Source organism: Sminthopsis crassicaudata, chromosome 1, assembly GCF_048593235.1.
Source record: "Sminthopsis crassicaudata isolate SCR6 chromosome 1, ASM4859323v1, whole genome shotgun sequence".
NCBI lineage: Eukaryota > Metazoa > Chordata > Mammalia > Dasyuromorphia > Dasyuridae > Sminthopsis > Sminthopsis crassicaudata.
The window spans coordinates 628,121,596-628,133,764 of record NC_133617.1 but is presented as its reverse complement, the minus strand read 5'-3'; the positions used below and the strand labels follow the sequence as shown (position 1 = coordinate 628,133,764).

The 12,169-nt window shown below is 33.5% G+C and overlaps 1 protein-coding gene across 2 annotated transcripts in view; it reads right to left on the bottom strand.

Moving 5' to 3' along the window:
* The window catches only part of XPO6 (exportin 6), a 112,383-nt gene that overhangs the window by 88,729 nt on the left and 11,485 nt on the right, over positions 1-12,169 (bottom strand). For both annotated transcript variants that reach the window (XM_074282769.1, XM_074282770.1), the window contains exons 2-4: positions 11,517-11,607; positions 4,660-4,772; positions 3,677-3,874 (exon numbers count right to left, since the gene is read on the bottom strand). In XM_074282769.1, the coding sequence (XP_074138870.1) occupies positions 3,677-3,874; positions 4,660-4,772; positions 11,517-11,607 (402 nt within the window). The remainder of the gene's footprint in view (positions 1-3,676; positions 3,875-4,659; positions 4,773-11,516; positions 11,608-12,169) is intronic.

Sequence of the window (12,169 nt, the reverse complement as noted above, 5' to 3'; positions counted from 1 at the left end):
TTTATCAAAATTTTTACTTACAGGTTGTAGTGAGAATCTAATTTATCCTTTGAGTCTGCTTGCAATTTTTATAGTTACTTTGTCTTTTGGTGAAATCTATAGATTTGATATAATTTTTAATTCTACTCGGTGTTTTGATTTAACCAACTCTACTTCTCTAATTTTCCTGAACTAAAGTTTCATGCCAGGATCAGGTTCATCTCTACTTCTCATCTTCCACTTTAGTTTTTAGTTGGGGTGGTTTGGCCCTATTTGACCATGCCCTCATTTCCCCTGAGTTCATCTACAGACCTCCACTTCTCTGGATTAGACTTCCCTAGATCTTCAAAGTTCAGAGTTCTAAATGTTCAGGATCTTCTCAGCTTTGGAGACCCTGGGCACCTAATATCTCAAACTAAAAACTGCAATAACTCATTGGTGATCTAGTCTCATCACTGTAGCACCCTGCAGGTCACTGGGTAATCCCTGATCACTATCACTTTCCAGGGCTTTAAAGGTCCATACTCCTGAACCTTTTAACCACAACAGCACTTTTTGACCACCCTGAAGCCTTCTTATGGAAGTTTTCTGTCCTTGCTGGTTCCAGATACAAAGCCCTGTAGGCTACATGTGTCTTACCTCTAGTCATGCTAGGGAGTCACTCTGTACTAATAACAGCTGCCTGAATAGGTACCTTTTTCCTATTGCCTATGTACTTCTGGATGACTCTTGCGAAGTTCTGAATTGGAAGGAGTTACAGTTACTCTAGTTTCCCATTTGAATACTTGATCTTTATTCTCTCTACTACAATTTCAGAATTTTGCTGAGGTAGATATTTGGGAGCTGTGGAATCTGCCTCTCACTCAAATAATCATATTGGCAAAAAGTCAAAATGAGAATATTTAAACTGCAGAAGATTTAGCTAAATAATAGCTTTCTTCAAGTATTTAAAAGGCTACCAATCAAAAGAAATACTTTTACTTATTATTCTGCTTCATCCCAAAAGATGAAACTGAAATCAAAGGGTAGAAGTTACAGAGGCAAATTTAGTCTTGATGTACAGAAAAACTTTCCAACAGTAGAATGGACTGATAGGTATTCTAGCCAAGGCTAAATGGCATCCAGATAACAGACTGAACTCGACCTCTGACATTCCTTTTCATCCTCTGGGATTCTCAATTTTCAAATAAAACATATTAATCATTCCAAATGAGGGTTAATTCATGTACAAAAAAAACTGTCATATGTTTCACAAATAAACTGAATCTAAAGAGCTTTCACTTAGAGAAGTAGATTTGTTCTACTAGAGAGGTAGATTTAAGTTTGATACAAGAAAAAAAATCTTTCGAATACTAATAGCTCTCCAAATGAAATGAGGCTAGCTGCCCTGGGCATGGGGACTAAAGTAGGGAGAGTTAGGTTCCTTTATGCTAAGAGAGTCTTCATTAGCATTAACCAATTAATAACAATTTGGCAAACTCCAACATGACTTAAACTAGACCAGAAAAACTTTTAGTAGATTGACTAAAAAGATTTTAAGATAAGCAAGTTGAGTCTAAAACCGGTTTTGCTTTGCTGCAATTATACCTGATAAAAATTTTTGCTTCATCACCAGGAGTGCCAGTTATTAAGCAGAAGTCTTTCCTTGCATATCTTAAATACTAACCAATCACAGAATTTTAAAGTTTAGAATGATCCTCTTGTTTTATACATGAAAAAAACAAATATAGAGAAGTAAAGTGACTTCCTCAAAATTACAAAGCTATTTGGGGGCAAAAGTGAAACTAAAATCTGTCTCCTTACTTCCAAATACCGTGTTTTTTATCCACGTACACCACAAATATTTTAAACTTATTTAAAGTTACAAAGACAGAAGTTTTAAAGTCCTTATTTACAACAGTTTAAAAGACATCTCAATAAAAAAAAAAGACACCTTGAATTCCATGTCCTACTACAATAGTCCCTTATTACTGAGCAGACTATTATATTACTCTTATAGATGTTCCTTTCTTCATTGATATTACTGTCAAAAATAATCTTATTTATAAATGAATTGAATAATGAGACTGGTATATTCAAAACTCTTCAGTGGCTCTTTTTTGCCTAGTGAATTAAACTCAAATTTCTTTTTCTGCCATTTAAGAGTCTCTATACAACCTGGAAAAATTTACCTTCTTATCTTTATTTCATAACACTCCCCTCTATGAACTCTATAGTATAGTTAAACTAGAATTATTATTCTCAGCCACTCTGATTATACCCTGTAGTCTTTTACCTTTATTCTCTTCACTAACTCTGACACACATTCTCTCTTTTCAGCTAAATAGTCATTTAAGCTACTTCCTCCATGAAACCTCTGATAAAAAGCCCAGGACCACAAGGACCTTTCCCCCATTAGATGTTTCATAACATTTTGTTTTGGAACTCCCAAATGCACTTATGTAATGTTATAAAGCAGAGATGAAAAAAATACAAGGCCCACATCCTGCAATATTCCAACTGCAGCCTGAAGCAGACTACAATGTAATTGGGCAAACAGTTAACAAAAAAAATTTTAAAAGTGATAAAACATAGGTAACATTAAATTTAAAACTAACTCAATATGCATACCCTTATATATGGATTAGTGGTCCCCATTTCTATGAGTTTGACACCACTATTATATAATTATTTGGGTTGATGTCTTTTGCCCAGTACTTAACCCAATAAACATATGAAAAATATTTGCTGAAATGAATCAATTAAGGCAAGGTGAAAAGGGGAAATTGGTAAAGAAGATAGGACAATTGAAAAAGGTTAGTGATTTTTTCAGGGAGATAGCCAAACACTAAGTCAGCTTCCTCTACTGACTGAGAAATACTGACAGGATTTCCACTCAAAATGATGTCTGTACACCAGAATTCTTAGATGTACACACGTACACAGAATGGATGTACAAATGTACACAGAATTCTTGGAAATCAGAATATCAAATTGAAATCCATAACTCCATTAGAAAGCAAGAAATATTAGAAGAAAATCAAGTGTTCCCTATATATCCTAAGATATAAAAGATAAATAAAATGGTGGACAAGCATATTTTTAATTTGAAATTTTTTAAATCCTAATACACATTCCATTCTTTGGTTGTTTTTCCAGAAAATGCCAAACACATATGCCTGAGGCCATTCTACATTGCAGAGACCAGCTACTACTACTCATAAACTACTGAATAAGTCTTGTTTGTTCTACTGGCACCTTACTATTTGCTATGACCACTCTGTTCCATGACTAAAAGAAGAAATGATATATTCTTAAAAAGACTTTAAGTTACTTACAGAAGAAATCCAGTAAATTTCCCACCTATTATTTGCACATTATTCTCAGCTGAAATAATGCTTACTTTAAACTCTTTCTAATGCCTACTATATGAATTGAAAGGAACTATTATTTATCAAAACATAACAATAATAACCTTTTTAATATTTTTTCCCAAATAAAATTTTCACACAAAAAATAAAAACTTGTCTTACACACAAATCCTGCTTACTCCTAAAATATTTAATCTTAAAACTTCTTTACATGTCAACAAGAAAAGTCAAGAAGTCAACTTTAAAGTTGTCCAGAAGTCAAGAAGAAAACAACTTATTTTAACAAGTTTCTTAGGATATCAAAACTCCTGAAATGGTTCATCAGACTTCCTTTGGCATATTCTTACCTGTAAAATGTTTGTAAAAAAGTCATGGTAGAACATAGGCCAATCTTGGCGGCCAATATCAACAATAACTTTGCAGAGCTTGTTTCGGATAAAATAAGGTAAGGTTTTGTGGTGAGCTAGAAGGAGCTTGGGCAGGCAGCTTCGGATTTCCATCTTATCCTGGGATGGGACTCCCAGCCACATTTTATTGATCAGATTCTAGAAGACAAAGAGAATACCCCTTATATTAGCAAAACACATATGCAAATAACTGATTTTAATCACTAAACAAAATCTGTTTTCTTATCTGAAAAAATTTAAGATTGAGTAAGCTTATTAAAATTTTGACATGATTAGAAGCTGTAGAACTTCTATTTGAATATTTTCCAAAGTAGATGAAATACAATGACCTCCAACTTTGCATTTGAATTAGGAATGAAGTACATGAAGCTGCTATTCATCTACTATCTTTTTTCCATTGTAAAATAGAAACAATACTCACTCCATAGCAAAGGCATGCAAGACTTTTCCTGCACCATACTACATATGATACCCAATGCTCAATAATTTGAAAAGTACGTACTAAATTTGCCACAGAATCACAGCCCTTATGCTTTGCCTGTTTACTGATTTTCTTAAAATGTGCAGATTACAATATTAAAAGTGTCACAAAACTAAAACAGTAAGATTTCTTGTCTATTACAAAGTATAAATCATCTTAAAATTTAAAATGCTGGGTTAGCCACATGAAAATCTGGAAAGAATTAAACCAAAACTATGAAGTTAAATACTCACATAAACCCTAACTATTCCCAAAGTTACTTACCCTCAGCTTCTATTGTTCCCCACTGACTAGAAAAGATTAGAGTCACCTTACAGAGGTATTTAAACAAAGGTCCTAACCATGTGTTTACAAAAGCTAGACTTACAATAGGAAATACTATTACTGAAATAATATCAGAGTAAACACAAAATTTTGTGAAAAGAACTGTTTGAAACCTTACCTCAAAAACCGTTAAACTATACATCATTACATAGTCATTCCGTGTGCTAGAGAGAAAATAGAGGCAGAATCTCCAGGCTCCAATCTGTTGAGCAAAATTATTCAGAAGCTCCTCTGGAAAAATTAAAATGTCAAAAAAAAAAGTCATAAAATTTCATAAATCTATTTTAATATTAGATGATTTTTTTTCTCCCAAATAATTTTCCCCATCTAGTTTCAACAATATTAAATTTAATAGAAAATTCCATTCCTATATTCTTCAAAGAAGACAAGCCAGAAAATTCTGACTATATACTGACTAAAGGAAGGCTCTAGTACAGTGAGCATTAATATATCTTTGCCCTACAACCAAAAAAAAAATTTCTTTTTTTGTACAGGTCCTTGGACAAGCATTATGCCTACTAAATAATTTTACATACTGTCTCACTGCTACCCACATAATTTCTTAAAAATACAGGTAGGTGAATAAAGACTGATTTTTAATAGTTGATGCTACAATCATCAAAGAAGATCCAAAGAAGTCCCAGGTGAAACCTGGGTATTATTGGTATTATTACCAATAATAAAAAATATAGGAAACAATTAGGGACATTTGAATTTTATTTTATTTTATTTTTTGTTCTTAAATACTTTCAAAGTTTTTGTTCAATAAAAGTAATTAAATAGGCACTGAAAAGCTACTGTGGTTCTTGATCATTATGTTTCACATGTCTTAAGTCATTTCTGAAACTCACACAACCATTCAAATAAGTTATTATTCTAGTCAGAACCTACAAATTCAGCAACATAGTTCACCTCATTTATTTGTTAGTCTATTTTGTAGGAGTGGAAGGATGAATCACAGCACTCTATCCACTACACCATCTAATTATCCTAAAAACAACAAAACTCACAGAATACCAGTAAGTCTTTCCCTAAAAGATAAGGTATCAAAGGATATGAAAAACAGTTTTCAAAAGAATTGTAAATTGTATATGAAAAGCTGTTCAATATCCCTAAAAAGAAAAATGAAAATCAAAACAACTCTTGAGGTTTCTTTCACTTCATACTCAGAAAATGGCAAAGATGAGAAAAGGCGGACATAATGTTGAAGAGACTAATAATGTTGAAGTATGCTAACATATTGCTGATGAAGTTGTGAAATGGTCCAACTATTCTGAAATTCAATTTGGAATTATTTAAAGAGAATAACTAAAATATCTCTACCCTTTGACAAAGAGATCACATTCCACGGTTTACGCTAAAGGATGTCAAAGAAAGGTTCCATGAATAATAAAATATATACAATAGCACCATGTAGCAAAAAACTAGAAACACAGTAGATGTCCACTAATTAAGAAAGAACTAAACAAATTATGATACATGAATATAAGAGAAATTACTATATAATAAGAAATAATGAACATAAATTCAGAGAATCACAAAGACTCATGAACCAGGAAAATAATATACACAATAACTATCAACAAAGTAAATAGAAACATATAAAAAAAGAAACTGAATAATGTATAAATACAATAACCAAATTTAGCCCCATAGAAGAGATGAGAAAATGTTTAGAGAAAATTAAGGGAAAACACTTTCCCTTTCTTTGCAGACTTACTACAAAAAAGAGGTACTAAATATGTGGTCTCCAAGACTATGCCCTATCCCTTGCAGCTAAACTAGGTTAAAATGTAATTTGAAAATATTTAACAAAATAAAAATACAATAAAATATATTAATACGTTTTCAAACTAAAGTAAAATGCAGACCAGTGGCTTAATAGCACTGTTTGCAATTGAGTTTGGTGTAAAAACAACATATACTGTCAGATTGAGCTCTGTTATTAGTTTAGTACTTTTAGTATTTTAGTACTTTTTCTCCTTTCTTTTTTAATCTTTGTTACAAAGAACAAGTCACTGTGGAAGAGATGGACCTAGTCAGACATGAAAAGAAAAGAAATCAATAATTTTTTTAATTGTTAAAATCTCCTTCAATCCTACTCTATAGACAGGCAGGTTCATTTTTTTCCTCCACTCCCAAAAAATAGACTATGCCCAATGCCTCAACTTCTTTTCCTTAATTCTTGGCAATCTAGTTCCAATAATCCAATCAATACTTCAAAATCATGTTCTTGTATTTTAAAAAATATTTATTATTTTGACTTCCAAATTTTCTTTTCTCTCACCCATTGAGGAGGCAAGCAATATGATGTTCATTATTGGCTCAAAGCCAGGTAGGTTCAGTTAAAAAACATCTTTTGTTAAGGGCCATGCCGAAGTGTAAAAGGGCAGGTCCATTCTCAAAAGTCCCCATAGCTGTGAATCATAACACCCCTCAAGGAACTGCAAATCAGCCTTTATTGGGCAAATGTTGCTTATAGATTGGGAATGAAATAAATTGGAGGCAGGAGAAAAGGAGAGAGGTCAGAGAATACAACTGACTTTCAGTCTCCTATTATCATCTTCTCACAGGAAGGAATCTATTATCTGGTCAGAATTATAGATGCCCAGCAGCTAACAGGTGACTCCCAGATCACTTAGCAGCCACTAGCAAGAGACTCCCATAACATCTTTTCTACGGTACTTTTAACCTCTCATATATGTATTATCTATTTACAAGTTATCTTATAAAATTGTATACTGTTATTTTGTGGTATATGAATTCTGCAAGGACAGGAATCTTATTTATTCTTATATTTCCCTAGTACCAAGTAAAATGCTTTGCACATACTACTTGCTTTTTCAATGCTGGCTGCTAAAGGAATGAATGGGTTTATAATACAGTAAGGAGACAGGAAATATACAAAAACATCCTAAAATATAAATTTACTAAAAAAGCACATAGCATGATAGAATGAAAAATAGCACTAGATTTTGAGTCAGGACAGATTCAAATTGAAATCCTGCCCCTGGATTTCCTGACAAAATGGATAAATGAAAAAGCAGTAGCCCACTTCCCCACACCAAATGTAATAAAACTCTTAGGTTCACACAGATCCATGTTTAATAAGCATCATATTGCTTGCCTCAATGGGTGAGAGAAGAAAGTTTGGAAATCAAAATAAGTTTGTTTGTGCGTTTGCTTTTTAAATACAAGAAGCATTTCCACTCCAGTACCGAACAAAAAAATCAGCAGGAACTCCAATCTCAAAAGGAAAGCCACCATTCCCCAACCCTCCAAGGCACAGCAAGGGCCAGCAAAAGTGAGACACCTGTAGCCTACTATTCAGAAGCATTAAAAGTGGAGGAGCCTCCTGAGAGAGGCCTGCAGTGCTTAGAAAGCCCCAGTGTGGAGGGTCTTTGAAAGCCCAGAAGACCTGCAGTGGTGCCACAGTGGTCAGACCAAGTCTCCTAGTTCCCAAAACACTCAGTCCTAGAGATCCCAGAGAAGGCCCTGAAAAGCCAGTACTCTGAACTTCAAAAGACTCAGGAAGGCCAATTGGCAGCAAACTAACATAGGCCTCAGGGTGAAGCCAATCACTGCTAATCACCAGATACTAGCAAGGGGAGGAGCAACTTTAGTCCAAAGCTCCAACTTAGTAGATAAAGCTGAAGAGATGGGTACATTTGTAAGAGTTATCAACTGGTATCAAAAACTACTGCAAATCAAACTCTAGAATAACTCCAAGTAGAGAAAAAAGAATTTTTAAAAAAAGCACAAAGACTATACCTAAAAGAAATAAAGCAAGAAATTAAAATAAAAGCTCTGAAAAAAAAAAATTTTGGAAGGAAAAACGTTCAGATTGTTGGGTCAAATCTGACCCAAGAAACAGACTTCCCAAAACCTAGAACATATGAAACAAAATCAATGACTTAAGACATCAAGAAATATTAGAACAAAATCAAAAGATTACTACAAAAAACCCTGGGTTACATAACTATTAAGTTACTTTTGAACTGGCTCTTCCTGATTCCAAATCCAGTATTCTATCCACCATGCCACTTACTTAGGCTTGGAACTGGAAAGATCAGTCTCTGACCATATCTGTGATGATTCTAAATATCTATGCTCTGACATCAGCTCTATGATCCTTAATCTATAAGGGGTTCAGTATAGCTCTCTAGCTTATCTAAGTGACACCTGATAAAAATTAAAGAGCTTTAATGTGTTGATCATGTAAGAAGGTAAATATAAGAGAAAAGAAATAACATTTAAGGAGTTTATTTCCTTTATTAAGGAAATAAAGAAGTTTTAAGAAGAACATGACATTTAAACTAGGTTTAAAAAAAATTGATGCGCAGAATTTCAAAAAACAAAACTACATGTGAATAGGAATATGCAATGGAATGCACAAGGATATTGTGGCAATTCCAGAGGACTCATGATAAAATACATTACCTACATCCTGACAAGTAATGGACCAGACAAGATAATTTTTTTGAACAATGTGGAAATTAGTTTGCTGATTTGGTACAAGGGCTTTGTTTTTCTTTCTTTTTCAACAGGGGTAGGGTGGGAGAAATAAAGAGTAGATTTTAGTTAACTGCTAAAATTTAAATTTAGTTTAAAATTTTTTTTTTTAGGGGCAGCTAGGTGGCACAGTGGATAGAGCACCAGCCCTGAAGTCAGGAGGACCCGAGTTCAAATCTGGTCTCAGACACTTAACACTTCCTAGCTGTGTGACCCTGGGCAAGTCACTTAACCCCAGCCTCAGAAGAAAAAAAAATTTTTTTAAAGATAGGAAAATATACTAGATGAATCTAAGAGGCCTAGCATATGGCTAGAGTGTAATACACATTGGAAGGAATACAAGAGGACACAATCTATGGAAAGCCTTGAATATCAAGATTTTATTCAATATAAATTTAATAAGGAACCACTGAGATCTTTCTATAAAGTACTAATGAAAGCTTACACTAGGCTTTACTTGGGGAGAAAAGGACAGACTAAAGAGAATGTCAAAAGAAGACAGCCTAAATTTATAAGACTATTTCCATAAACTTTAGAGTATTAGTTAACTTTTTGTGTGTGTCATGAATAAGTGTATTGACCCCTCTGAGAATGTTTTGCTGCCTACATTCCTAACTGAAGGAAATACTTCTCCTACAGTATCAAAGAATCCCTAAAATACAGTCATAGACCACAGGTTAAAAATACCTGCTTTAGAAATATGACAGTATACTAGACTAAAAATCAGAAGTTCTCTGTCACTAGCTAGCTATATAACTGAGTAATCTCAATTTTTCCCTAAGCCTCTATTCCCTCTTCTATAAAATGAGTATTCACTTAAATTGTGACTTTCTAAAATCTATTTTGGAGCTAAAATAACTTTGATTCTAATCAAAGGAAAAGTAAGGAGTTCTCCAGCTCAAAGTCAACAAGTGGTAGCTATAAAGAATGGAAATAAAAAATATTGTGTTAATACCCCTATCTATTTTTATAACTTGGGTTTATTTAGAAAACCCATCCCTTCCCTGTGAGCACTTAATCAGACATTCACAACATTCACTTTCTTAGCTTCTTCAGAATTATACTAAAGCATGGATATGTTAAGAGTCTATTTCTAAAGTCACAAATAAGGAAATTAAATATGATTAAGCAATAATAAAAAGAAAGCAAAAGACAACAGCATTATTCAAGTCAACATAAGTTCAAGAGCTCAGAATATAGGAATTTAACAGCTATTATGCCACAAAGAGGGGAAATGTGTGGCATTACATATGTCCCTTTATAAAAAGGGCCTAAAATCAATTGCCAATTCTCAACAAGTCTTATCTTCACATCTCTCCCAACCATCTCTCTGCTCACAAAGCCACCACCATATTCATTCAGACCCCTTCTCACACACACTCTCCGTCCCACCTTTCATAAGAAGTACTGCAACAAACATACTTTGTCTCCTCTCCAATCTCCTCTGTTCATCATTTAAACCCCCTTCACAATCTGGCTTCAAGCTATTTTTCCTGCCTTGTTAAACATTCCTGCACTTCTTGCACACCAGTCAAACTGGCTTTCTTGCAGTTCCTCATAAGTGATAAGTTGTCTCTCAACTGCAAGGTTTTTCAGCAATTTGTTTCCTTCAAGACTAAGTTCAAGCACTACCCTCTATTTGAAATCTGATTACTTTCCCCTCCTCAACTCCTATTGCCCTCCTCCTAAGTTGTTTTATTTTTATTTTTTATATCCTTTTATAAGGATATAATGCACATTATCTCCCTCAAAAGGGCAGGAACCATAACAATTTTGCCTCCGTATCACCAGTGTTTATCACAGTGCTTGGTGTATAATAGGGATTTTAATGTTTACTGGAAGTATTTTTTTTTTCATAAACGCACATTTTAAATGTCAGAAAATTCTCCTCTCCACAGAATAAATTTCTGCTATAAGTCAAGGTATATAAGCAACAGTGAAGATTCAATACCTTCAAGAGCTAGTATCACAGAAGTGCAAATATTTGACTACATAAAATGTAGACAAGCATAAAAATGTTTTATGCTCTAGCTCCACAAGAGAACCTAGATATAAGCAGAAGTAACATGTTCTAAAAAGGGCCAAGGAATCTCCCACATGGAGAAAGACTAATCAAAATCTATCTCAGGCTGGAAGTCTGAGCATCTTTACCATAAATGTTAGATTTTAGCAAAGGGAAAAGGAAAAAGAACTTGTGCCCCATGATTATTTCATTTTATCCCAATCTTTTTTCTTTTTTAAAACTGTAACATCGTCTTGGCTGAAACAAAAAAGAACAGGGATTTTTCCACAGACCAGAGAAAAGAACAGTGTGTACTGCGACATTGGAGAACAGTAGGAAAGCTAAAACAAAACAGTGGTGTTCTAGAGAATAGATGGGATCAGCTGTTGGTGCCTATCTGACTAGGCCTTTCTCACAAAATGGATGCTTATAATCACATTAAATTCATGTAATAATCTTACCTATTTCACGTTTTCGTTCATTAGTTGTGCAATCATGGAAAAATTCTGTCATTAAACTTTCCAATGCCCGGAGGGAGGCTTCTTCAGATGCCTAACATGAAATTTGAGAAAAAAATAACAAAATACATCTTTAGTTCCCTTCTGTTCTTCAGTTCTCTTTAGGTCACATTCAACAGCAAAATAATATATTTCCCCTAAACAACTGGATACAAGATGTCAATATCAGTAGCTCCAACTGAGTAATAAGTTCATACACACATACACACACACACACTACAGACTCAGGCTACTATACAATCAATCTCTGTGCTAACAAGAGATGGCAGATCATAAAAAATTAACAATAATCAGAGCACTTGAATGGGAAGGAATTCTAAAAACCAGTCAAAAGCAAAAAAAAAAAAAAAAAAAAAAAAAATCTTAGATTTGAATAAACAAAGGGATTAGGTAAAGGGAAATGGCCATAGGAATTTCCCAATCTACAATTCTAATCCAAAAAAGAATAAAGATACTCTGATTTAAAAAGATTCAAGATCTGATTTAAACAAATTCAAGAGAAAAAAAAGTAAATCTCAAAAGTTATTTCCTTATTTTTGGTAAGAGAAAGGGAAATATTTTTTTAAAAAGCTATTATGATTTTAATTTTTTAAAAA